At 41.1% G+C, this 23,178-nt stretch overlaps 1 protein-coding gene across 2 annotated transcripts in view; it reads left to right on the top strand.

Annotated features, from left to right (window-relative positions):
- The first annotated feature begins 6,287 nt into the window (after positions 1 to 6,287).
- The window catches only part of NUCKS1 (nuclear casein kinase and cyclin dependent kinase substrate 1), a 29,132-nt gene continuing 12,241 nt past the window's right edge, over positions 6,288 to 23,178 (top strand). Inside the window, exon 1 of one of the 2 annotated variants that reach the window (XM_061159920.1) lies at positions 6,288 to 6,523. In XM_061159920.1, coding sequence (XP_061015903.1) covers positions 6,507 to 6,523 — 17 coding nt within the window. In that variant the 5' untranslated portion in view covers positions 6,288 to 6,506. The remainder of the gene's footprint in view (positions 6,524 to 23,178) is intronic. The other variant, XM_061159919.1, reaches the window with a different exon arrangement.

Genomic DNA, 23,178 nt, shown 5'->3' with positions numbered 1-23,178 from the left:
TCCTTCTTAACCATGAACCTATCTCCAAGAAGGTTTTTGGCCACTGGGGTTACAGAAAGACTAACTAAACACACAGCATTTCTATCCCACCCTTTCTTATGAGTGTTGTGATGGGACAGAGACTCAGCAGGTTGGAGGTAAAAGATTTTTAAAAAGAAGAAGAATGAAAAAGAAAACTCAAGAATCTTTCTTTAATTTCCTGGCAGGGTCTTCAAAGACAGGTCCCTTTCTGAGATCCTGTAGATAGTAGAAGCAGTGTCTATCTTTTTTTTTTTTTAATGGACAATGTGGAATCTTTAATTGAAGTATTTAATGTAAGAAAGAACATTTGCCATTCTGTTATGGTTGATGTAGCATACAGCCTTACATAGTTTCTTTTTTTTTTTTAATTGTTTATTTATTTTAATTGGAGGCTAATTACTTTACAATATTGTGGTGGTTTTTTGCCATACATTCACATGAATCAGCCATGGATTTACATGTGTTCCCCATCCTGACCCTCCCTCCCACCTCCCTCCCTATCCCATCCCTCAGGGTCATCCCAGTGCACCAGCCCTGAGCACCCTGTCTTGTGCATCAAACCTGGACTGGCCATCTGTTTCATATATGATAATATACATGTTTCAATGCTATTCTCTCAAATCATCCCACCCTCGCCTTCTCCCACAGAGTCCAAAAGACTGTTCTATACATCTGTGTCTCTTTTGCTGTCTCGCATATAGGGTCATCGTTACCATCTTTCTAAATTCCATATATATGCGTTAAAATACTATATTGGTGTTTTTCTTTCTGACTTACTTCACTCTGTATAACAGGCTCCAGTTTCATCCACCTCATTAGAACTGATTCAAATGCATTCTTTTTAATAGCTGAGTGATATTCCATGGTGTAAATGTACCACAGCTTTCTTATCCAGTCATCTGCTGATGGACATCTAGGTTGCTTCTATGTCCTGGCTATTGTAAACCGTCCTGTAATGAACATTGGGGTACACGTGTCTCTTTCAATTATGGTTTCCTCAATGTATATGCCCACCAGTGGGATTGCTGGGTCGTATGGCAGTTCTGTTTCCAGTTTTTTAAGGAATCTCCACACTGTTCTCCATAGTGGATGTACTAGTTTGCATTCCCACCAACAGTGTAAAAGGGTTCCTTTTTCTCCACACCCTCTCCAGCATTTACTGTTTGTAGACTTTTGGATAGCAGCCATTCTGACCGGTGTGAAGTGGTACCTCGCTGTGGTTTGATTTGCATTTCTCTGATAATGAGTGATGTTGAACATCTTTTCATGTGTTTGTTAGCCATCTGTATGTCTTCTTTGGAGAAATGTCTGTTTAGTTCTTTGGCCCATTTTTTTATTGGGTCGCTTATTTTTTCTGGAATTGAGCCACAGGAGTTGCTTGCATATTCTTGAGATTAATTGTCAGTTGCTTCATTTGCTATTATTTTCTCCCATTCTGAAGACTGTCTTTTCACCTTGCTTCCCTGGTGGCTCAGAGGTTAAAGCGCCTGCCTGCAGTGCAGGAGACCTGGGTTTGATCCCTGGGTCAGGAAGATCCCCTGGAGAAGGAAATGGCAACCCATTCCAGTATTCTTGCCTGGAGAATCCCATGGACGGGGGAACCTGGTGGGTTACAGTCCATGGGGTCGCAAAGGGTCGGACATAACTGAGCGACTTCACTTTCACTTTTCATAGTTTCCTTTGTGCAAAAGCTTTTAAGTTTAATTAGGTCCCATTAGTTTATTTTTGCTTTTATTTCCATAACTCTGGGAGGTGGGTCATAGAGGATCATGCCATGATTTACATCAGAGAGTGTTTTGCCTATGTTTTCCTCTAGGAGTTTTATAGTTTCTGGTCTTACATTTAGATCTTTAATCCATTTTGAGTTTATTTTTGTGTATGGTGTTAGAAAGTGTTCTCGTTTCATTCTTTTACAAGTGGTTGACCAGTTTTTCCAGCACCACTTGTTAAAGAGGTTGTCTTCTTTCCATTGTATATCCTTGCTTTGTCGAAGATAAGGTGTCCAAAGGTGTGTGGATTTATCTCTGGGCTTCCTATTTTGTTCCATTGATCTATGTTTCTGTCTTTGTGCCAGTACCATACTGTCCTGATGACTGTTGCTTTGTAGTATAGCCTAAAGTCAGGCAGGTTGATTCCTTCAGGTCCATTCTTCTTTCTCAAGATTGCTTTGGTTATTCGAGGTTTTTTGTATTTCCATACAAATTGTGAAATTATTTGTTCTAGTTCTGTGAAAAATACCGTTGGTAGCTTGATAGGGATTGCATTGAATCTATAGATTGCTTTGGATAGTATACTCATTTTCACTATCTTGATTCTTCTGATTCATGAACATGGTATATTTCTCCATCTATTTGTGTCCTCTTTGATTTCTTTCATCAATGTTTTATAGTTTTCTATATATAGGTCTTTTGTTTCTTTAGGTAGAGTTATTACTAAGTATTTTATTCTTTTCATTGCAATGGTGAATGGAATTGTTTCCTTAATTTCTCTTTCTGTTTTCTCATTGTTAGTGTATAGGAATGCAAGGGATTTCTGTGTGTTAATTTTATATCCTGCCACTTTACTATATTCATTGATTAGCTCTAGTAATTTTCTGGTAGAGTCTTTAGAGTTTTCTATGTAGAGGATCATGTCATCTGCAAACAGTGAGAGTTTTACTTCTTTTCCAATATGGATTCCTTTTATTTCTTTTTCTTCTCTGATTGCTGTGGCTAAAACTTATAAAACTATGTTGAAGCAGTGTCTGTCTTTAAACCTGGCTGGCTGATTTTCACACGGCCACAGAACTGGAAGTGCCCAGCATGGAGTAAGTGCTCAAAAATTTTTACAAAGCTCCCAGAAACTATGGCATAGCCTTGAAGGAAATGGGTCTTTGTTAGGGGTAGGAAAGAAATATCAGACTCACTGCCCCGACACTGTCACTTCTTATTGTCTTTAACATATGCAGGGGAGAAGGAAAAGGCTAATTCTCAACATGTACCAAAATCATAGGGGAAATTAAGCATTGGGTTCCAAAAGCCATTAAATCTCATTTCCTGGGAGAAAGAATAACCGTCTTTTCTGTCTCCTGAGCCTGTTTCATTTTCACAATTTCATATATTGTCTCTTTCTCTTCAAGGTTAACTGACAGTGCATCTAAGATCTAACATGTCAGATGATCAGTGTCTTTCTTCAGTTTCCTACAGAATGGCTGTGCTTGAGACAGGTGTCCAGGGGAGATTGTGTGGGGACGTGCTACAGGGATCTGACCTTGCAGGTTGCATTTCAGATTCTCCTCATGGCTAGGGAGACAGTTCTAGGGGTCTTGTAGGCATAACTCTGTACTTGCTCACTAAAATGTAAACTAGAAGCTCAAGTCTTACTTCCTTCCTGAGAGAGTGTTTGTTGAAATATTGAGTGAAGGGACTTCCCTGCTGATCCAGTGGTGCAGACTCCCCACTTCCACTGCAGAGGGAACAGGTTTGATCCCTGGATGGGTAACTAAGATCCCATGTGCCACACAGTGTGGCCAAAAAAACAAAAAGAACAGTACCTGGAACAAATGAAAAGGGTATCCAGTGTTTTTAAAAAGAGAAAAAAAGAAATAGTGAATAAACAAGCAAACAGAAGCTATTAGCTGAAGCTGAGATAAGGAGAGAGAGAGGATATGACCCTCACTTTGGAAGAGGAATAGCCTTCATTCAGTGGCCATCTGTACATAGGCCTGGAAGTAAACTACAGTGCCAAGGCCCAGAAGACCTGTTCTGAACTTTCCATCTGCCTGGATATGTAGACTGGTCAGTTCCTTTCATTGCCTAATAAATGAATCACAAGAACTCCTCTGCCTCATCTCACAATAACAAATAATGGTATTTGCTAAATAACAGCAATCTGACCTAATAAACGAGCTTCCAAGAAAGTCACCTGTGACTGCACCACGCCAGCCTCTGCACTGGCATTGTGACAATAATGGATGACAATACTTAGTCAAAACATATTTGGACATCCGCTAAGACTACCACCAGAAAAAGAAAAAAAAAAAAAAAGATGACTACTATCAAAAAACACCAAAACAAGGGTTTCCCTGGTGTCTCAGGGATAAATAATCCACCTGCCAATGCAGGAGACATGAATTCGATCCCTGATCCAGGAAAAGCCCATGTGCTGTGAAGTAACTAGCCTGTGTGCCACAACTATTGAGCCTGTGCTGTAGAGCCAGGGAACCACGGCTAACGAACCCATGTGCTGCAACCACTGAAGCCCACACACCCTAGAACCTGTGCTCTGCAACAAGAGAAGCCATCACAACAAGAAGTACTTGCTCTGCAACTAGAGAAAAGCCTGTGCAGCAATGAAGACCCAGTGTAGCCAAAAGTAAATAAATTATAAAACCAAAAAAAGTGTTGGCAAGATACGGAGAAACTGGAACCCTTGTGCACTGTTGGTGGGAACGTTAAATAGTGCACCTGCTATGGAAAATAGTATGGAGATTCCTCAAAAAAATTAAAAGTAGAATTACTGTATGAGCTAGGATTTCCACTTCTGGGTATATACTCCCCAAAATTGAAAGCAGGTGCTGAAAGAGCTATTTATATATCACATTTATAGCAGCAATTATTCACCATAGCCAAAATCTGGAAGTGACCCAAGTGTCCACTGACAGAGGAATGGATAAACAAAATGTGGTATATACATACAATGACATAGTATTCAGCCTTTAAAAGGTACAGAATTTTTATACATGCTTAAACATGATTGAACCTGGAGGGACATTATGCTAAGTGAAATAAACCAATCACAAAAGGATAAATACTATATGATTCCACTTATGTGAGGTTCCTTGCGGTAGTCAAATTCCTGAAGACAGGAAGAATGGTGGGTACCAGGGCTGGGGAGAGAGGGACTGGGGGATTAGTGTTTAAGTATAATGTTTAGTTGAAAATATTCTGGAGATGTGAATGTACTTAATGGTATGCTTTTTTTTTTTAACTACCAACAACATTCGGGGGGAAAGGGTGGCGTGACATGGAAGAGAAAATATAACTTGTTTAACACTTTACTGGTGGACTGTGCTATTCTTTTCCCTTGGGGAAGCCAGATTTTACAAGGGGAGACATTCACGAGGCAATAGTAACGGTTTGGTTTGTTTGTTTATGAACTGTGGCTTCAGTTGGTTATTAACAGGCTGCCTGTGACAGGGATTGAAGTCTGTTTTACAATGGTCTGGTAAACCTTGGCCTTTCCCATAGGGATCCTGAGCTCTACTTCTGAGGGTTCTATGCGTCCAACAAATGTTCATAGATTTAAATGCAACGATCTGAGTTACCCTCAGTTATTTGACTTGAGTCTTGAACCAGCCCCTCCCCCACCAAGGAATTAGGAGTATGAATTTACTAATAACAAATACTTACATTCCGCTTACTGTTCCAGAAACTGTCCTAAAGCCTTTTAATATACCAACTCACTTAACCCTAAGAATTCTATGAATAAAGCACTACTGTTGCCCATTTTACACATGAGAAAACTGAGGCACAGAGCGGTAAAGCTATACACCTATTAAGTGGTGGGAATGAGGTTCAAACAGAAAAACCTTCTGGCCCAGCGCTTTTGCTCCTAATTTTTAGGCCCCTAAGGTCCACGACTGGGACGTTAATGACACTGAAGTGATCTCAAGGTCCTAAATGGAGAATGGAACTTGGTGGGGAAGTTATTCCTTGACTGAGAGCCTGGCTCCCTGCTCCAGCAGTTGCTGGGCTCCTGAGGTCTAACGGTGAAGCAAGGCGAAGGGGCTTCTGGGTTTTAGGTCAAAAATTTTGAAGCTGTTAAGTTTCCCTCCAATTCAGAAGCAGCCCCTTGCTGACGAATCAGCTGCCTAGCCCACAGGTATTGCTGTCAGTGGAGTTTATAGATGACCAAGACAGGCGAAATGATGTATCATTAAGCTAACATTAAATAACACTGAGCCCTTCATAAATCTTTTTTCTCAGTCGTCCTAAGGCGCGACCCAAGACGAATCTGCAACTCCGGAGTGGCAACCAGGGGGCGGGACGAGCAGCGACCATTTTTGTTTTGCGGCCGTGCGCTCTCAGAGAATCTTGACAAACAGGACCTCACGGAGGAGGCGGGGCCTCTCCGCGGGCGGGGCGGAGCCTGGAGGGACGTGATGATTCAAACGGACCAATGAGCTCCGCGCATCTGGCAGGAGCTGCCAATGACCGGTCTTGCTGGGGCGGAGTCCACAGGCCCTAGTGGGTTCGGTAGTCCGGCGGCTTTGGCGCATTTTCGGCTGGTTTGATTCATCCATTTTGAAGAGACTGGGGAGCGGGGGGCTCGTCTGATTAAGGGGCCCTGAACCAGGGAGCGGCGGAGTCTGAGAAGCCAGCAGCTCGGGGCTCGGCGGCAGCGGCCTCCTCGGCCGAAGTTGGGGGGGGTGGGGCGCCGAGCGCGCGGGGTGGGGGGGGTCCTGGTCTTTGGCTCCTCGACTCGGTCCTGTTTCGACAGCGAACATGTCTCGGCCTGTCAGGTCAGTGCGGAGTCCGAGGCCTGGAACGGGCTGGAGGGGGCTGGGTGACTGGTGGGGGAGCGGGGTGGGGGGGGAGGGGTGCCGAGGCGCAGCGCCGGCCCTCTCCGCGCCGCGCGCGGCCTCCTCCCTTTCGGGCCCCGCGCGCGCCCCTGAGCGCGGGGGGCCTGGCTGGCGCGCGGGGCTGCGCGGGGGCGGCGGCCGCGCGCCCGAGCGCGGGCTCCTCCCCGCCCCGCGCCGCTGCAGGGCCCGGGGCAGCGTTGCCGCCTCCCCCACTCGCCGCACTGGGCCGGGCCGGAGGGGGAGGGGTGTGAAGTCGGCGCCCCCGCGCAGGCCCCACCTCCTCGGGGCCGGCCCCGCGGGCTTGGGGGCTTGGCCCGGCCTCATTGGGGCGGGGGTGGGGGTGGGGGCAGAAACGCCGTGGAGCGCCTGCCCCGCGCGGCCCGCGTCGGGGTGGGGGGAGGCGGCCCGCTCTCTGGCGGGTGCTCCCTGCCGGGCGGGAGGGGCCGCGCTACCGCGGGCCCCGCCTCCGTCCTCCGGGGTCTCTGCAGGGCCCCGCCTCCCGGATCGGGGCCGGGCGTGGGCGGGACGCGTTCTTTTCCCCTCCGGCCAGAAGAAGAGTTCGGGGCTGGGCCCTGGCGCGGACCGCGGCCTCTGCCGCTCCTGAGGGTTTCTGAGCTGGGTGACATGCCGCTCTTCCCGTCCTGAGTTCGCTCCCGGCCCCCGTCTAGAAATGCCCTTTCTCGGGGAAGCGTCCCTCCTGAGGGAGGTGCGGGTCAACTTGCACGGCCCAAATCCCGAGTGCTCGTCCTTCCCGCTACCCGGCTCTATTATCACGTGGCCGAACACGTCTCGGGTGTGTTTGTAATCTTCTTTTTACCTCCCGAATAACTTTAATAATAAACGGGCTAGGGTCGGGCAATCGTTGGACTTCATTCTGAGACTGTCAACAAGTTTGCCGTTCCCCAGCGCCCGGTGGAATCGCCCTCTGTCGTCCTCCTGGCTATTGTATGGAATGTGCCATTTATGGAGGGGTGTGGCTTAATCCAATCTGTTGCGGCCTTAAGAAGGAGCGCTGTTGCTAATAAATGTTATTTTTAACATAATGTCCTTGAGGCTTTCAATGTAAGGATTGACTGCTTGGCGTGGCGTTTTCTGGATAAATCGGTTTCGTCTTTAGGTATTTTAACAGTGTCTTCCCCCTTCTCCATTCCAAGTTTTGTGAGAAACGGAAGTATTTTGACCTAGAGCTGTAAAGGGAGGTTTGGAACCCCGGAAAGGGTTTCTAAATGTTGCACACCGTTCTGTCTCAAGACTAGACTGTCCACTCCAACTGATGGTGGTCTGGGGCTGCATACTCCTGCGCTCCGGGTGGGCGTGAGGAGAGTGCTCACTAACTACCTGACAGCCTTTCTGCTTAATTTCAACCCGCATCTCTGATACCTTACCATCGCCACCGGGAGGAGTTCTGCCTGCATTTTGGCACGGAGTCTGAATCGATAGTTCAAATTATAGTATGCATACTTTTTTGCATAATAATTGACCGGTGTATCGGGTCAATTTTCGTAGAGTATTTTCTTTAGGATCAGAACAAACAGGACAATTATCATAATAAAGATTTGTTTCACCTGGATTGGATCTTCTGTCTTCTGGAAGTAAATTACTGCGTGATGAAAATGCAACCGCAGGTCACTAGGTTTTGATGACTTTTCATTGTTGTAACTTTACTCCTCTGCCTGAGTTTGTGCCCCCAGATTTATATGTTGGGACAGGAACATCTTTTATCTCTTGAAAATTTGGATTTTTTTAATATCACCAGGTGGGAATAAATACATTAAGCACGTTCTAATGCGTTTTTTTGTAGGCATTGGGATTTGTGCACAACTTTTTTCTTAGTATGTTAAAAGTAATTTTTTTAAGTGTTTATTTGCCCCTAGTTGAAGAATGAAGTTAAATATATTGTAGACTTTGAGTCTCTTTCAAATTATTAATTTCAAGCAACTTGGTTTCTGATTATATATTTAGCGATGAAGTCTCTTTGTAACTGTTTTTCAAGTCTTTTACCTACTCTTGATCAATAATAAAGCAGAAATAATTAAACTTGAGTTTGGTGGTTTGTTAAATTTGCAATAAAAAAAGTTCTGTCTTAGGGAAGTGCTTTTGTTTGAAGGTGTAATTGAATCTGTGTACTTGAAGGAATGTAACCAAAATTTACAGATGTTGACACAGTATCAGAATCATCAACCTCCTTTAAAAACCAAAAACAAAAAAAAGCACGTGTTAGATAAGTGTCTATGCAGCTTCTTTTGGGGTATGTTTCTGTCCTTAGGCCTGTATATAATCTTGAGGGTTTTCTGGTTTACATTTTTGTTATGCCTATATTAATGTTAACCTAAGCATTTAAAGAAGATTTAGAAATGTACTAATGGCTGCTTGACACCAGTTTCCAAATGAGAGGAATTGATCAGCTATGGCAGGGTTTTCCATAGATGTGTGCGCAGCACATATCTAAGTAGTTTTTTTTGTTCAGGCTGTATTGCTCTCTCTTCACCTTTTATAGTATATGACTCACATATAAATGAGAGCTCAAATATTTTAGGCCTTGGGTTCAAATTTATAGCATAAAATTACAGTCTTAGAGCCAGAAAGAAATTTAGGCAAATTCGTCTTGCAAGTGACTTTATGTGGGGACCTGGACAAGTGAAGTGCCTTGCGTAACCCGCTAATACATGCCAATATTGGGCCTAGAACCTAGATTTCTTAATTTCCAGCCCTGCTTACCCTCATCCTCCCCCTTCCCACATAAATGCTCTACCTTCTACCAGATAAGTATTGATGTTACTTGACTGTATGACACTTTCAACTTTTGTTTTCATGACTCTTATCCTTTGGGGTAGGGACTAAAAATGCTACTACTTGTAAAAGATGAAAAAGAAAGCTCAGAGATTTACTGACTTGCCCAGACTAGAAAGTGGGTTTTTTGAAATTCAGCTTGGTGTATTCTCCAGAGATCCTCTCTTATTGAAAATACTCCCAAGTCACTCAGATCAATCTATTTCTTCTCTCTCCATCTTGTAAGTACTTGATACCCTGCCTCTTTTTGTTTAGTACTTGAGATTGCAAAGAACCTTTAACATTGAAAGTTTAGGCTCTTACAGATTGATAAAAATACTTTTGGTCTTGTTTATAGTTTTGTTGAGAATTAACAGCTTTCCCAAGATTTTAAATTGCTTTATTTTCAAAGAGAATTTTGTTTGGAATGTGTCTGGATTTCTTATTTATTTTTTTATTTTTTTAAAGACACTCACTCTTACCGGGAAATTAGTTTCAAAAGGGCCTGTTAAAGGGAAAACAGGAAAAAAGGGTCTGTTAAACTTAGAAACCTGAAAATTTTAGATAGTTTGGATTTTGATACCAAGTATACACAGTGCTAAGTCAACTGCGACTGTAGCCGGCCAAGCTCCTCTGTCCAAGGGATTCTCCAGGCAAGAATACAGGAATGGGCAGCCACTCCCTTCTCCAGGGGATCTTCCCTACCCAGGGATCAAACCTGCATCTCTTAACATCTCCTCCTGCATTGTCTAGCCAGTTCTTTACCACTAGCGTCACCTGGAAAGCCCACAAGTAGACACTAAGTGTCATATACTAATAAATGTGGTTTTAGATTAGCCTGGTTCCTTGTATCTCATCTTATTCTTTATGTCCAGGGTGTGTGTGTGTGTGTGCGTGTGCATGCATGTGAAAGAAGTGTGATTTTTACTAACCTTGAATCTGTACATTGTTACTTACATGTCACTTTCCTCTAAAAAGACAAACTCTTCGTAGACTTTACCTTCCAAAATATCTCACATAACTTGCAAAGCCTGAATAATGGAGGAGTTAATTTTATAACAACACTTAAATACTCAACATTTGCCAACATATATATATGTAATGTGAAAACTATAACAAGACAACGTTGGGAATTCCCTGGCGGTCTAGAGCTTAGGACTTTTGGTCCTTTAACTGCGATGGCCCAGGTTTGATCCCTGTTTGGGGAACTTAAGATCCTCCTGCAAGCTGTCTGTGTGGCACAGCCAGAAAAGCAAGTGTTTTAAGTTTGATTTTAGAGAAATTACATTTCTCTAAATGTAAATAAACTTAAATGTAAATAAACATTTGCTAAGTATAAATACAGAATCAGGTACTCCACTCGAGGATGTCACTTTATCTTGTGTCATCCTTATCACCCTGTAACAGAACATTTTTAAAAATTCCAAATAACAGATGACAAAATAAGTTTCAATAGTACGTTACTCAGTGTCACAGAACCATCAAACAGAGCCAGTATTTGAACTGAGATTTTCTGAGTACAATGCTGGCATGCATTCTGTGGTACCACTCTCCTTCCTAGTGTTTGGCATGAAGATGGGCAAATGTTCTTTATTTAGTCATCTCTAATGGTGAGTGCATTCTGTATGCACCAGTGGTTAAGATTTATATAGAAAATAGTTGAGGGGAAATATATGGCCAAAATGTTTTAAATAGCGATCTGTGTTTTTTTCCAACTCAATCTTTAACTTTCAGAGATAAGTTTTAATTAAAAGCATTTTTTAAAAGAACAACTAGAAAGAACTTCAGCTTAGTCCAATACCATCTGTTTGAAGTGATAACTTTGAAGTCAAGGAGCTAAGGTGTAGAAATAATAGTAAAGGTGGATTTAGGCTGCATGAGTCTTACTTAAATATTTAAGTCTCTTCCAGATTTGTATTTATTGTATTTGATTACACACCAAATGTATTACAGGTCCACAATCCTTAGTTTGAAACCATTGGGGGACTATATGTGTTTGAGAGTTCAATATTTTCAAAAATTTTAAGCAGGTAACAAAATTTTTAAAAAAAGAAATAACAGGGTTCCTATACCCTATATATAATGTACCATCACCAGTCTGGGGTAGTGCTTCTATAATGAAACACATTAATCTCTGGTAAAACCTAGGAATTTTCGCACTAAAATTCTAAAAATCCTCTCATTTGCCCCTCATATGTTTACCACCATATAAATTATGAAAAAGCTTGGTTTTCAGAACTTTGAATTTCCAAATCATAGATGAGAGAATGGACCTTTTAACAGTGCAGTCCCTTTCTCAACCTTTAATTTTAGAAAAAGTAAAATCACTCAAAACTCAATAGAGCTATTACTGAGAAACACTTTGTGCCAGTTCTGCAGGGTGCTTTACACATTTTTCAAAATCTTGAAACAACTCTTTAAGCAAAGTATGTATATTATCCCTATTTTGTATGTGAGATAGCTGAAACTTAGATAATTACATAATTGGCCCAGTTGACCTAACCACTAAGAGGAAGCAGGAATTCAAATAGAAACTGTGGCCAATCCAAAGCCAGTGTGACCTTTTCTGTGAGTCACTGCCTCGGGGTATTACTCACATGGTAGTAGCACACTTGGCCATCTTTGGAGGGGTTTATGGTTTACAGCAGGACTTTGCTGGACAAGACCAGCTTTAAAGTGAGCTGGGGAGGGGTGTGAATGGAGGAAAGGAGAGTTTCGGGGGAAGAGAATATGCAAAGAGGTTCATTGAAGGGTTAGGACACTTGAGTGTAGAGGAAAACGCACTGAAGTGAGGTTTTTGTGGGAAGAAAATAGCACTGCTTTAAGTGAACACCGTAAGTGGATTCCAAAACCACCTAAAGGACACCACAGGAAATTAATGGGCTCATTTTACATATACACATAGATGCAAGAATGCCAAACATAGCTGAATCTAGTATGTATTAAAAATATCAAGTAGAATATGTCCCAGAAACAAAATGTAGAATCTTTCACTGATTTCATCATGTTATTAAACAACCAAAGGAGAAAGACCATTTGAAAAGGTTCAGCACCAATTATAAAACTCATTAGTAGGCTACAATTAGTAGGAAATTAATAAATTGGAGTTGATTTAACTTGACAAAAGTTAGAAATTAAGTGGTTGAGTTTTAGTGATTGAAATCATTTAGCAATACAACTCATTAGTAAGGAGAAGTAACTTGGAATAAAGAAAGGGAGATTGGTTTTATTTATGTTTTTGGTCTGTTTTCCCCAGAAAGATAAAAAACAAGGCCACCATTCTGTGTAACTCTGGGATACCAACCCAGTTAACATTCACGTTACAGTCCATGTGAATGGTGCCTCTCTGGAGTTGAGAGTTAATGATACACAGTTACATAGAGTTTGCAAACTTGACTCACTTGAACTTAATGAAGTTGTTGAGTATCCTGTGAAGTATTACTTCTGTTTGCCTTTTTAAATTCTTAGCTGCAAAGAGAAATAAACATATCACTCTGGATTATGAAGAAGTGGCTTCTTGGATTGTTGAGTCTAGAAATAGAGACTGCAGTGTTGTAGACAGTAAGAGAAAACATTTGATCTAGCACATGACAACTTGATCAAACTGGGGCATCCCTTTGTTTTGTCTCAAAAAATGTATTACTGTCTAAGTTCTAGGAAGTAGAACTGATTGTTACAGAATTGTATTGCCATATTTTAAAATAACTAGTATCTAAATAGTCAGAGGTCTTTGAAAAACTTTAGGTTGCCAGAGTGTTTCAACTGGCTCTATTTTCAGGTGCTTCTTAGTATCTTTTGAACTGTGTACCTGTACAGTTACCTGCAAAGCAAGGTGATCTTCAGGAAGATTTCATCTCTCAAGATAAAATGACCTAGAACGTGAATTTCTTAAGAAACTAAAACTTAAAAAATAAAAAAAGAAACTAAAACTTAGCTCCACCGAGAAATAAAAATCCAGCCAGCTATTCATTGGGCTGGGACAACAGACTATCTTCCACAGAAGCGACAACTAGAAAGATTTATAATAATTTATAATGATGAATAAATACAAACAATTTATAATAATATTTTGACTACTGCTTTCCCACTGAGTTCTCTAAAATCAGACTGTCAAACTCTGCTGTTTGATATTGCATCATTTAGAGTGAAACATCACACTTTTGTCAGGAAAAGCTGTCCTTTTGATGCAGAGAAATGTCCTTGATTTAAATTTTAGAGCCTCAAATAAGGGCTTCCTGGGCACAAAATTCACATCTACCTTAACTTCTTTTCCAAGAAATAGGACCCAAGGTCCACTTCACAGTCTAAACCTGATGAAGACCCCTTTTCACACTGTCCTACTGTGCTTTGAGCCCATCAAGACACTGATTCATTTAAATTTCACCTAAATTTTACCCTTCCCCAAATCCTTTTCAGTTTTCCTGTTTGGTTAGATGCTCCACACTTCTGGTGTTCCATCATCTTTATTGGAATGAGTCAGTAAATCTGACTTTCTTAGGCTACATATTTGTCCCTGATAGTTGTGTGAAGACAACTGGAAGAGTCCAGTGAAGTTTCCAAGACTGCTGCAGACAGGACTCTACTTGGTAATGTGCTCATCTGAGACCCCTTTAGTCTCACCTGCTTGAGGTTTACTCTTGCTAATTGCATAGTTTTTGCACTTTATTATGTTGGGAAATGTTTTCCTATATGGAGGGACTGAATATATTTTGGGAGTAAGGAATGCCATGTAACAGTTCATATTTATTCACCTGGACTGAAATACTAGCAAGTTGATAAAAGGTTTAGGAGGGAATTATAATAACTATCTAATATATATTTGGCTCATCATTCAGAATGCCTTTATTCTCGTGCAGAAGTTAGAAATTTACTTTTCCCATTTGAAGAACTGAGAACTCTTTCCTGTAACATTCTTGATTTTTTATTTTTTTCTAATTTTTATTTAAAATTTTTTGCTTTCTTGTATCTTATGACTGGTTTTGAATTCTATTTAATTGTAAAAAGCAGAATGATATAAAATACAGTTAAAGCAACATTTCTTAGCCAAAAGGAACATGAAGTTCAAAGATAAGTAATTGTGAGAAATTATCCTGAATTGAATTTACGTATCTCAGCTTCTATGAACTAATTTTCTCATATCCTGAGAAAATTTGGCACATGAATAATCTTGAGAGTTAGAAAAATAGAGGCAAATGTCCTAAGTTTTAAGGGGAGAGTGGATAGTGATTGTTGATGAGCAGAAACTTTCATATTTAGCCTTGAAGGAAAGAGTGGAAACTGTCACATCAATTTTAAGGGCTGCTCTGTGGGAGAAAGTTTAGATTTAGACCATGGTAAGACCAGGAGCTAGACAAGACAATTGGTGAGTGGACTTCAGAGGCAGATCTCACCACACTGGAAACTTCCATTATGGAGTTTTCTTAGAATTAGTAGCCTTGGAAGATCATGAAAGGTCCTTAGTCAAGCCCTTACAGTACATCTGTTAATAGGATAACGTGTTTTGGGTAAGATTGGGTTAGCTCCCAGGTCCAGTAGTTCTCGTACCTGGTGGTATATCACCCTTCCCCCTGACCCCCACAGGCCACTAACCTTGGATAGGCTTTATGAGTGCTTAAGCTTAAAAAAGTGATATTCTTGAAAAGACGAATTAAAGTAAAGAAATGTTAACTTTTGTGGCCACGGATTATAACTGTTTCTTGTAAAAGTGAAACTACTTTGGAAATCAGTATATTCTAAAGCAGTGGCTCTCAAGACAATTTTGATGAGGTTCCTGTAAGAAATAGGTTTGACATTGCAATTTTGTTACATGTAAGAATACAAACACAGAAACAAGCTTCAGGCACTTGCCAGTTATTTAGGTACAATTTTCTCTGATATTTTCTATTTGCTGCTTTTTCTTTTAAAGATCTAGTTACAGGGAATTCCCTGGTGGTCCAGTAGTTAAGGCTCAGGGCTCTCACCCCCTGGTGGGGGGAACTAAGATCCCCCACCTGTGTGGCAAAAAATATAAAATGCTAGTTACACATCAGTAAGGGCTTCCCTTTGGAACAATGGACTGGTTCCAAATTGGGAAAGGAGTACATCAAGGCTGTATATTGTCACCTTGCTTATTTAACTTACATGCAGAATACATCATGCGAAGTGCCGGACTGGATGAAGCACAAGCTGGAATCAAGATTGTTGGGAGAAATATCAATAACCTCAGATATGCAGATGACACCACCCTGATGGCAGAAAGTGAAGAGGAACTAAAGAGCCTCTTGATGAAAGTGAAAGAGAAGAATGAAAAAGTTGGCTTAAAACTCAACATTCAGAAAACTAAGATCTTGGCATCTGGTCCCATCACTTCATGGCAAATAGATGGGGAAACAATGGAAACAGTGACAGACTTTATTTTCGTGGGCTCCAAAATCACTGCAGATGGTGACTGCAGCCATGAAATTAAGACATTTGTTCCTTGGGAGAAAAACTATGACAAGCCTAGACAGCATATTAAAAAGCAGAGACATTACTTTGCCAACAAAGGTCTGTCTAGTGAAAGCTATGGTTTTTCTGGTAGTCATGTGTGGATGTGAGAGTTGGACCATAAAGAAAGCTGAGCACCAAAGAATTGATGCTTTTAAATTGTAGTGGAGAAGACTCTTGAGAGTCCCTTGGACTGCAAGGAGATCCAACCAGTCGATCTTAAAGGAAATCAGTCCTGAATGTTCATTGGAAGGACTGATGCTGAAGCGCCAATACTTTGGCCACCTGATGTGAAGAACTGACTCATTGGAAAAGACCCTGATGCTGGGAGAGACTGAAGGCAGAAGAAGGGGACGACGGGATGAGTTGCTTGGATGGCATCACTGACTCAATGAACATAAGTCTGAGCAAGCTCCAGGTGTTGGTGATGGACAGGGAGGCCTGGCATGCTGCATTGCATGGGGTTGCAAAGAGACGCGACTGAACTAACTGAATGGTTTCCCAGGGAGCTCAATGGGTAAAGAACCTGTGTACAATGCAGGAGACACAGGAGTTGTGGGTTTGATCCTTGGGTCAGGGAAATCCCCTGGGGGAGGGCATGGTGACCCATTCTAGTATTCTTGTCTGGAGACTCCCATGGACACAGGAGTCTGGCAGGCTACAGTCAACAGAGTCGCAAAGAGTTGGACCCGACTGAAGTGATTGAGCACACTCGAAGGCATATATCAGTAAATTGACTTCAGGACCCAATAATGGGTTGTGACTGACAGACTAAAAAACATTGTCCTAGATATTTACCACTTACATGATTAGTGAAAAAAGCTATGTTAGCTGTTTTGGCTTTCTCAAAACTCAGATTTCAAGTGCATTTTAAGTGCCTAATGAGAAACTAAATTCTAGAAAACTAGGTATTTCTTCTTCCCTGCATTGACCAGAGCAGTGTGATTTCTTCACGGTTACAAATGGAAGGATAGTCCGCTTGAATGAGCTAAACAATGTAAGTTGTTTATAAGTTCTTTCTGGTTTTCCTTGAGAAAATGATTTTGTGCTCTTTAAGTAGTATAAAGCTTAAGGTGTCAACAATTAAATGTGTGTTTCTATTTTAAAGTTCTGCTTCCTTACCTGGAATTTGATGTGAATGTTTGTTATCGATTAGCATCAAATTTTGTGGTTTTAATTGTTTTCTCATCTGTAAGGTTAAGAGGGTTAGTTGAGATCATCTCAAAGGTGTGGTAATTTTCATCTCTGAAATACTGTTCATTCCCTGATAGCTCCAGCTGGTAAAAAAAAAAAAAAATCCGCCTGCAATGTGGGAGACCTGGGTTCAACCCCTGGGTTTGGAAGATTCCCTGAAGAAGGGAATCTTCAGTATTCCCTTCTTCAGTATTCTGGCCTGAAGAATTCCATGGGGTCGCGAAGAGTTGGGCAGGACTGAGTGACTTTCACTTCACTTGATCTTTAGAATGTTGTTCAAATATTATTGACTTGGTCTTAGATGGTTGCTGCTATAAGAAAAAAAAGATATTTGGGGGGTAGACTCACCATTATTTAGTAGAAGGAAGTTGATGATCAAGAGAGAGGAAGAAAAAAAATCCTATTGCTTGAGTTAGCCATATTTGGTGCCAAAAATGGATCTTTTCTTGTTCTTTGTCTAGCTTCCAACTTTACCTTTCATTTTTGCACTTTATACCAATGCAAAAGTGAGGACTTATCTCAGAGCCCTCTGGTGGTCATCCAGGAATTGGTTCATGTGTAACCAAGTTACCTTTAGAATCTAAATATAGTGATTGTATCAGCTTTTAAAATAAGAGCAGGCACATAATTGAAGTTTTTGTGTTCCTATAGTTTCTATTTTAAACATTTGTTTTCCTTACTGGATTACAGTTCTGCTTTCTAGTGTAAATTTTTAGACTTGTTTAAATGGAACTCCATTTGATTTGAGTAATAGAAATTGATCGAACTTGAATGATGGATTTAAAATAGCTAGTATTGCTACTTTCTCTGGCCTAAATGGTAACTGGAAACTTTATCATAGAGTTGGAAATAATGCTAAAATAGGTATTTTGACATTGCATTTTAGTGAAATGAACAACAAACTCTTGAACACGATCTTTCTAAATAATACTAGAACCAGACACAGTGTTTTTAAGAGGAGTGATTTAATCATGCTGTTCAGGTAAATAGTTCAAGAGTGTTATGTATTCAGGTGGGTTCAAGATTGCAGTGGTATTCTGGATGGAACAGGTTAGTGCTTACAAGAAATAATGGCTACTATTTATTGGATAATTGTGTGCCTGGCACTCACAGCAACCTTGAGAGACAGGTGTTGTTATTTCTGTCTTACAGGTGAGAAAACTGAAGTTCAAAGAGGGGAAGTAACTGGGAGTCACAGGATTTAAACCCAATTTTAAAATCCATGTTTTTAACTTTTATGCTGTATTGAAAAATTTTAATTTAATTTGTTTTAATTGGAGAATCATTGCTTCCACAGTGTCTGTATTGAAATTTTGTGTTGTCCTCCCAGTTTGAGTGTTTGATGTTCATTTTGCACTGAAGGGTTGGTTTTGGCATTTGATAGTTGCTCCAGCGGTTAAGACTCCATGCTTTCAGTGGCATCATAACATGTTTGTAGTTTTTCTGTGTTGAAAATTAGGATAGAAAAAAATACATTGATAGGAAATATGGGACTTCCTTGGTGGTCCAAGGAACTAAGAAAGATCCCACATGCCATGCAGCATGGCCAAACTAAGAAAAACGTACTAAATAATTTTTTGGCTGTGCCAGGTGACTTGCAAGATCTTAGTTCCTTGACTGAGTATTGAACCCTGGACCACCGCAGTGAAAGTACCAAGTCCTAAGCACTGGACTGCTAGGGAATTCCCCTTTCAAATCTCTTAAATCTAAAATAAAGTTTTTTCGTTTGGAGAAAACTGAATTTTCTTTTGTTGTTAAGGGCAGTGGGATTGAAAGTCTGATAGGTTAAAACCTCCAGTGGCACATACATCCTCCCTTCTGTTGCCCTTTCTCACCCTAATGCTTTGCGGAGGCCAAATCCATTCACTCATCAAACCTTCCTTGAATCTGATGTTGTAAGTGAAGGAGAGACAGCCTCTGTCCTCAAGAAGTTCACGTTTAATAGAGGAGACAGACATTAGTGGTTTATGTAGTATCAGTAAGGGATTAAAGGTGTTGAGAGGTGATGTTGTAGCTGATATGAATAAGACTGATACAAATAGCATTCTAAGCAAGGAAGCTGCAGGACCAAGTGGTTGGGGAAAAAAAAAACCTGATTGGTGGAATTATGCCTCCTGGTGTTGATTGTTAAGTGGCAAGAAATGAGATCCAAAAAGACTTTAAGGAGCTGCTGCTGCTAAGTCGCTTCAGTCATGTCCGACTCTGTGCGACCCCATAGACGGCAGCCCACCAGGCTCCCCCATCCCTGTTATTCTCCAGGCAAGAACACTGGAGTGGGTTGCCATTTCCTTCTCCAATGCATGAAAGTGAAAAGTGAAAGTGAAGTCACTCAGTCGTGTCCAACTCTTAGTGACCCCATGGACTGCAGCCTACCAGGCTCCTCCCATGGGATTTTCCAGGCAAGAGTACTAGAGTTGGTTGCCATTGCCTTCTCCAGACTTTAAGGAGATTGGATGATTAACCTCTACAGTATTTTCTATAATTAAATTTCTAACAGAGCTCTTAAAATTTGGCCCTAAGAGCAAAAAGTTCAGAAAATATTTGAGTGCCTACCTGTTCTGTAGCGCAGTGTGGACATAAGACATAATTGTTACCTTCAAAGAGCTCAAATTAGTGAAGAAAACAAATGGTACCGCAGTATATGTTAAGATGTGTGGTGCCCAAAAGGATCATTGACTACTTGAATTTGAAAAAGTCGTGTTTTTCATTAAACTTTGATAATTGTGTTTAATTTTATAGAGCAACTTTTTAGATCAGTCTTGCAACTTAGGTCATCAGTTCCAACAGCTGAGGAACTGGGGCCCAGAGAGTAAGTGATTGGCCTGAAGTTCTAGAACCAGAACCTAGAAATCCTCTTGGCAGATTCTGTATTTATCACTACATAATTCCTTTCTAAGGAGTGTTTCTAGGGATACACTAGAGAAGTGTAACTATCATTAGCAAACTGTTAGAAAGTTCTTTATATTGAACCCATACTTAATCTGACCACCAAATGTAACGTGTTTTCCCTTTTGCAAGTTAAAAAAAAAATCCCAATTTATTCAGTTGTTCTTCATATGAAGAAGGAAGGCGGAGAAGAAAATGTCTACCCACTGCAGTATTCTTGCCTGGAGAATCCCCACGGACAGAGGAGCCTGGCGGGCTACAGTCCATGGGGTTCCAAAGAGACACAACTTAATGATTTAATAACAACAATGATCCTTTTCCATTATGATTACTTGCCTTTATACAGTATCATAGGATATGTCTATCGATCCCTGGAAATTGTACCACATTTTAGCTGCAATTCCACCAGCATGAATACCCTAAAATTATTATACCTGCAGTTTCAGAATCTGTACATAATTATTAGAAGTTGAAGTTTAAAACTCCCCCACCTGGACCCTTTCCCCCCTGCTTCAGCGTCCCATTTCCTTGATTCTAAGTAACGCAGAAAAGGGCCATCTTTGCATTGGGTTCATAATGTTGTTTCTCATGGTATCTGTCATTAAAAATCACTATTTTGCTAGAACATGAATATTTACTAGCTCCCCCAATAGTTTTGTGTTTTTTTTTTTTTTTTTTTTTTTTAAGAAAAAAAAATTTTTTTTAATTGTGGTAAAGTAGCATATTTACCATCTTAACTGGTTTTTTCCCAATTCTTTTTTTTTTTTTTTTTTTTTAGTTGGAGGCTAATTACTTCACAACTTTCCTGATTCTTTTATATAATTTTATTTATTTGCTTTTGGCTGTGCCGTATTTTCATTGCTGTGTGGGCTCTTCTCCAGTTGCAGCGACCAGGAGCTACTCCCTAGTTGGGCTGCTCGGGCTTCTCACTGCAGTGGCTTCTCTGGTTGTAGATCACAGGCTCCAGGGCTCATGGGCTTCAGTAGTTGTGTTCATGGGCCCGATAATTGTGGCGCACAAACTTAGTTGCTCTGCCACATGTAGGATTTTCCTGCATCAGGGATTGAACCTGGCCTCCTGCCTCCTGTATTTAAAGGTGGATTCTATACCACTGAGCCACCAAGAAAGCCCCATCTTAAAACCATTTTAAACGTACGGTTCAGTAATTAAATACATTCACATTTTTGTGCATTCAGTCTCTAGAACTCTTGTAAAACTGAAACGATACATACCATTGACTTCTCCATCTTCCTCTACCCCACTCCTGGCAACCACCATTCTACTTTTTGTCTCTCTGCATTTGACTAGGTAACTCATGTAAGTAGAATTAATAGTCATGTTTTTTAAATTAACTTTCCTAATAGAATGGTATCTTTAATATATAAACTCAGTTTCTTAAAACATAGTTACAATATATTTTATAGTTTTGCATCTTGACTCATTGAGGCAATAAAGTCAGAAGATAATTTGTTGTTGGCAGACTAAAGAAAAACAATGCAAAATTTCTTACGGATCTTTTTCCCTCTTTAATCAAGAGTGAGTGTGTCCATAGGGCTTCCCTGGTGGCTCAGTGGTAAAAAAAAAAAAAACCTGCCTGCCAACACAGGAGGCACAGGTTTGATCCCTGATCTGGGAAGATCCCACATGCCACAGAGCAACTAAGCGTGGGGGGCCACAACTCCTGAGCCTGTAGCTCTCGAGCCCATGAGCCTCGACTACCAAAGCCCGAAGGTCCTAGAGCCTGTGCGCCATAACATGAAGCCCCCACTTAGCACAGGTCGAGGAAAACCTGTGCACAACGGAGACCCGGCACAGCTTGGGAGAGTGCGACTGTGCCTTCTTGCACGTCTAAGCCCCAAGCATGTGTTCAGAATTCACTCCTACTCTCTCATTTTTGCGTATTATATAGACATTGCACCTGTACTTGAATTCTGACTGCCCTGTTTTTGCTTTTAAATGGTGTCTTAATCTATTGTTGTGTTGTTATTTAGTCACTAAGTTCTGTCCGACTCTCTGCGACCGACTCTCTGCGACCCCATAGACTGTAGCCCACTAGGCTCCTCTGTCCATGGAATTTCCCAGGCAAGAATACTGGAGTGGGTTGCCATTTCCTTCTCCAGGGGATCTTCCCCACCCAGGGATCGAACCCCTGTCTCCTGCATTAGCACGTGGATTCTTTACCACTGAGCAACCTGGGAAGGGTCTTAATCTATCAAACCAGGAATAGTCCTCGGCTTAGGTTTAAGTGTAGTTGGTGGTATGTTTCTCTTAGTTCTTTAAATTCATTTGTTCAATTTCCCCTTAGTTATAGTGCATCTAAAGTTCTTCTAAATGCCAGGCTGTTTGGATACTAACATGGAAGCTCTTATATCTCTCTTAAGGGAGAAATTTTAAACTTCTAGGTTTAGAATATGAAGTAGAAAAATGGGAATTAAATTTGTTTGAGGTATTAAAGATGCTTTACCTAGGAAGAAATACTTCTAAAAGTACTTTTAAGTAAAAGCTGAGCGCCGAAGAATTGATGCTTTTGAACTGTGGTATTGGAGAAGACTCTTGAGAGTCCCTTGTACTGAAAGGAGATCCAACCAGTCCATCCTAAAGGAAATCAGTCCTGAATATTCATTGGAAGGACAGACTGAAGCTGAAACTCCAAAACTTTGGCCGCCTGATGCAAAGAGCTGACTCATTGGAAAAGACCCTGATGCTGGGAAAGACTGAAGGCAGGAGGAGAAGGGGATGACAGAGGATGAGATGGTTGGATGGCATCACTGACTCAATGGACATGAGTTTGAGCAAACTCCGAGAGTTGGTGATGGACAGGGAGGGCTGGCTTGCTGCAGTCCATGGGGTCACAAAGAGTCAGACAAGACTGAGCGACTGAACTGAAAGGACTTAAAAATCATTGAGCCAAGTAGATACATAAATTTGTTTCTCTAATAAATGCTCTTTAGGGGAGTTTCCTGGTGGTATAGTGGGTAGGATTCCATCCAGGCTGTCACTGCTGTGGGAAGGGAACTGAGATCTGCAAGCTGTGAGGTGCGGCCCCCAGAATGCTCTTTAATAAAGAGCATCTTTATATATATATTTGGCTGTGCTGGATCTTAACTGCAGCATATGGAATCTAGTTCCCTGACCAGGAATGAACCTGAGTTCCCTGCATCGGGAGCACTGAGTCTTAACCACTGAACCACCAGCTAAGTCCGAAAGAATAGCTTTTGAATGAATCAGTTTCTTCCATTCCCTTCTGTGTAAAGCTTAACTTACAGTCGCCATAGTTTGTA

The sequence above is a fragment of the Dama dama genome, chromosome 14 (assembly GCF_033118175.1).
Source record: "Dama dama isolate Ldn47 chromosome 14, ASM3311817v1, whole genome shotgun sequence".
Classification (NCBI taxonomy): Eukaryota; Metazoa; Chordata; class Mammalia; order Artiodactyla; family Cervidae; genus Dama; species Dama dama.
The sequence above is the reverse complement of the archived record's forward strand: the minus strand, read 5'-3'. Positions and strand labels throughout refer to the sequence as shown.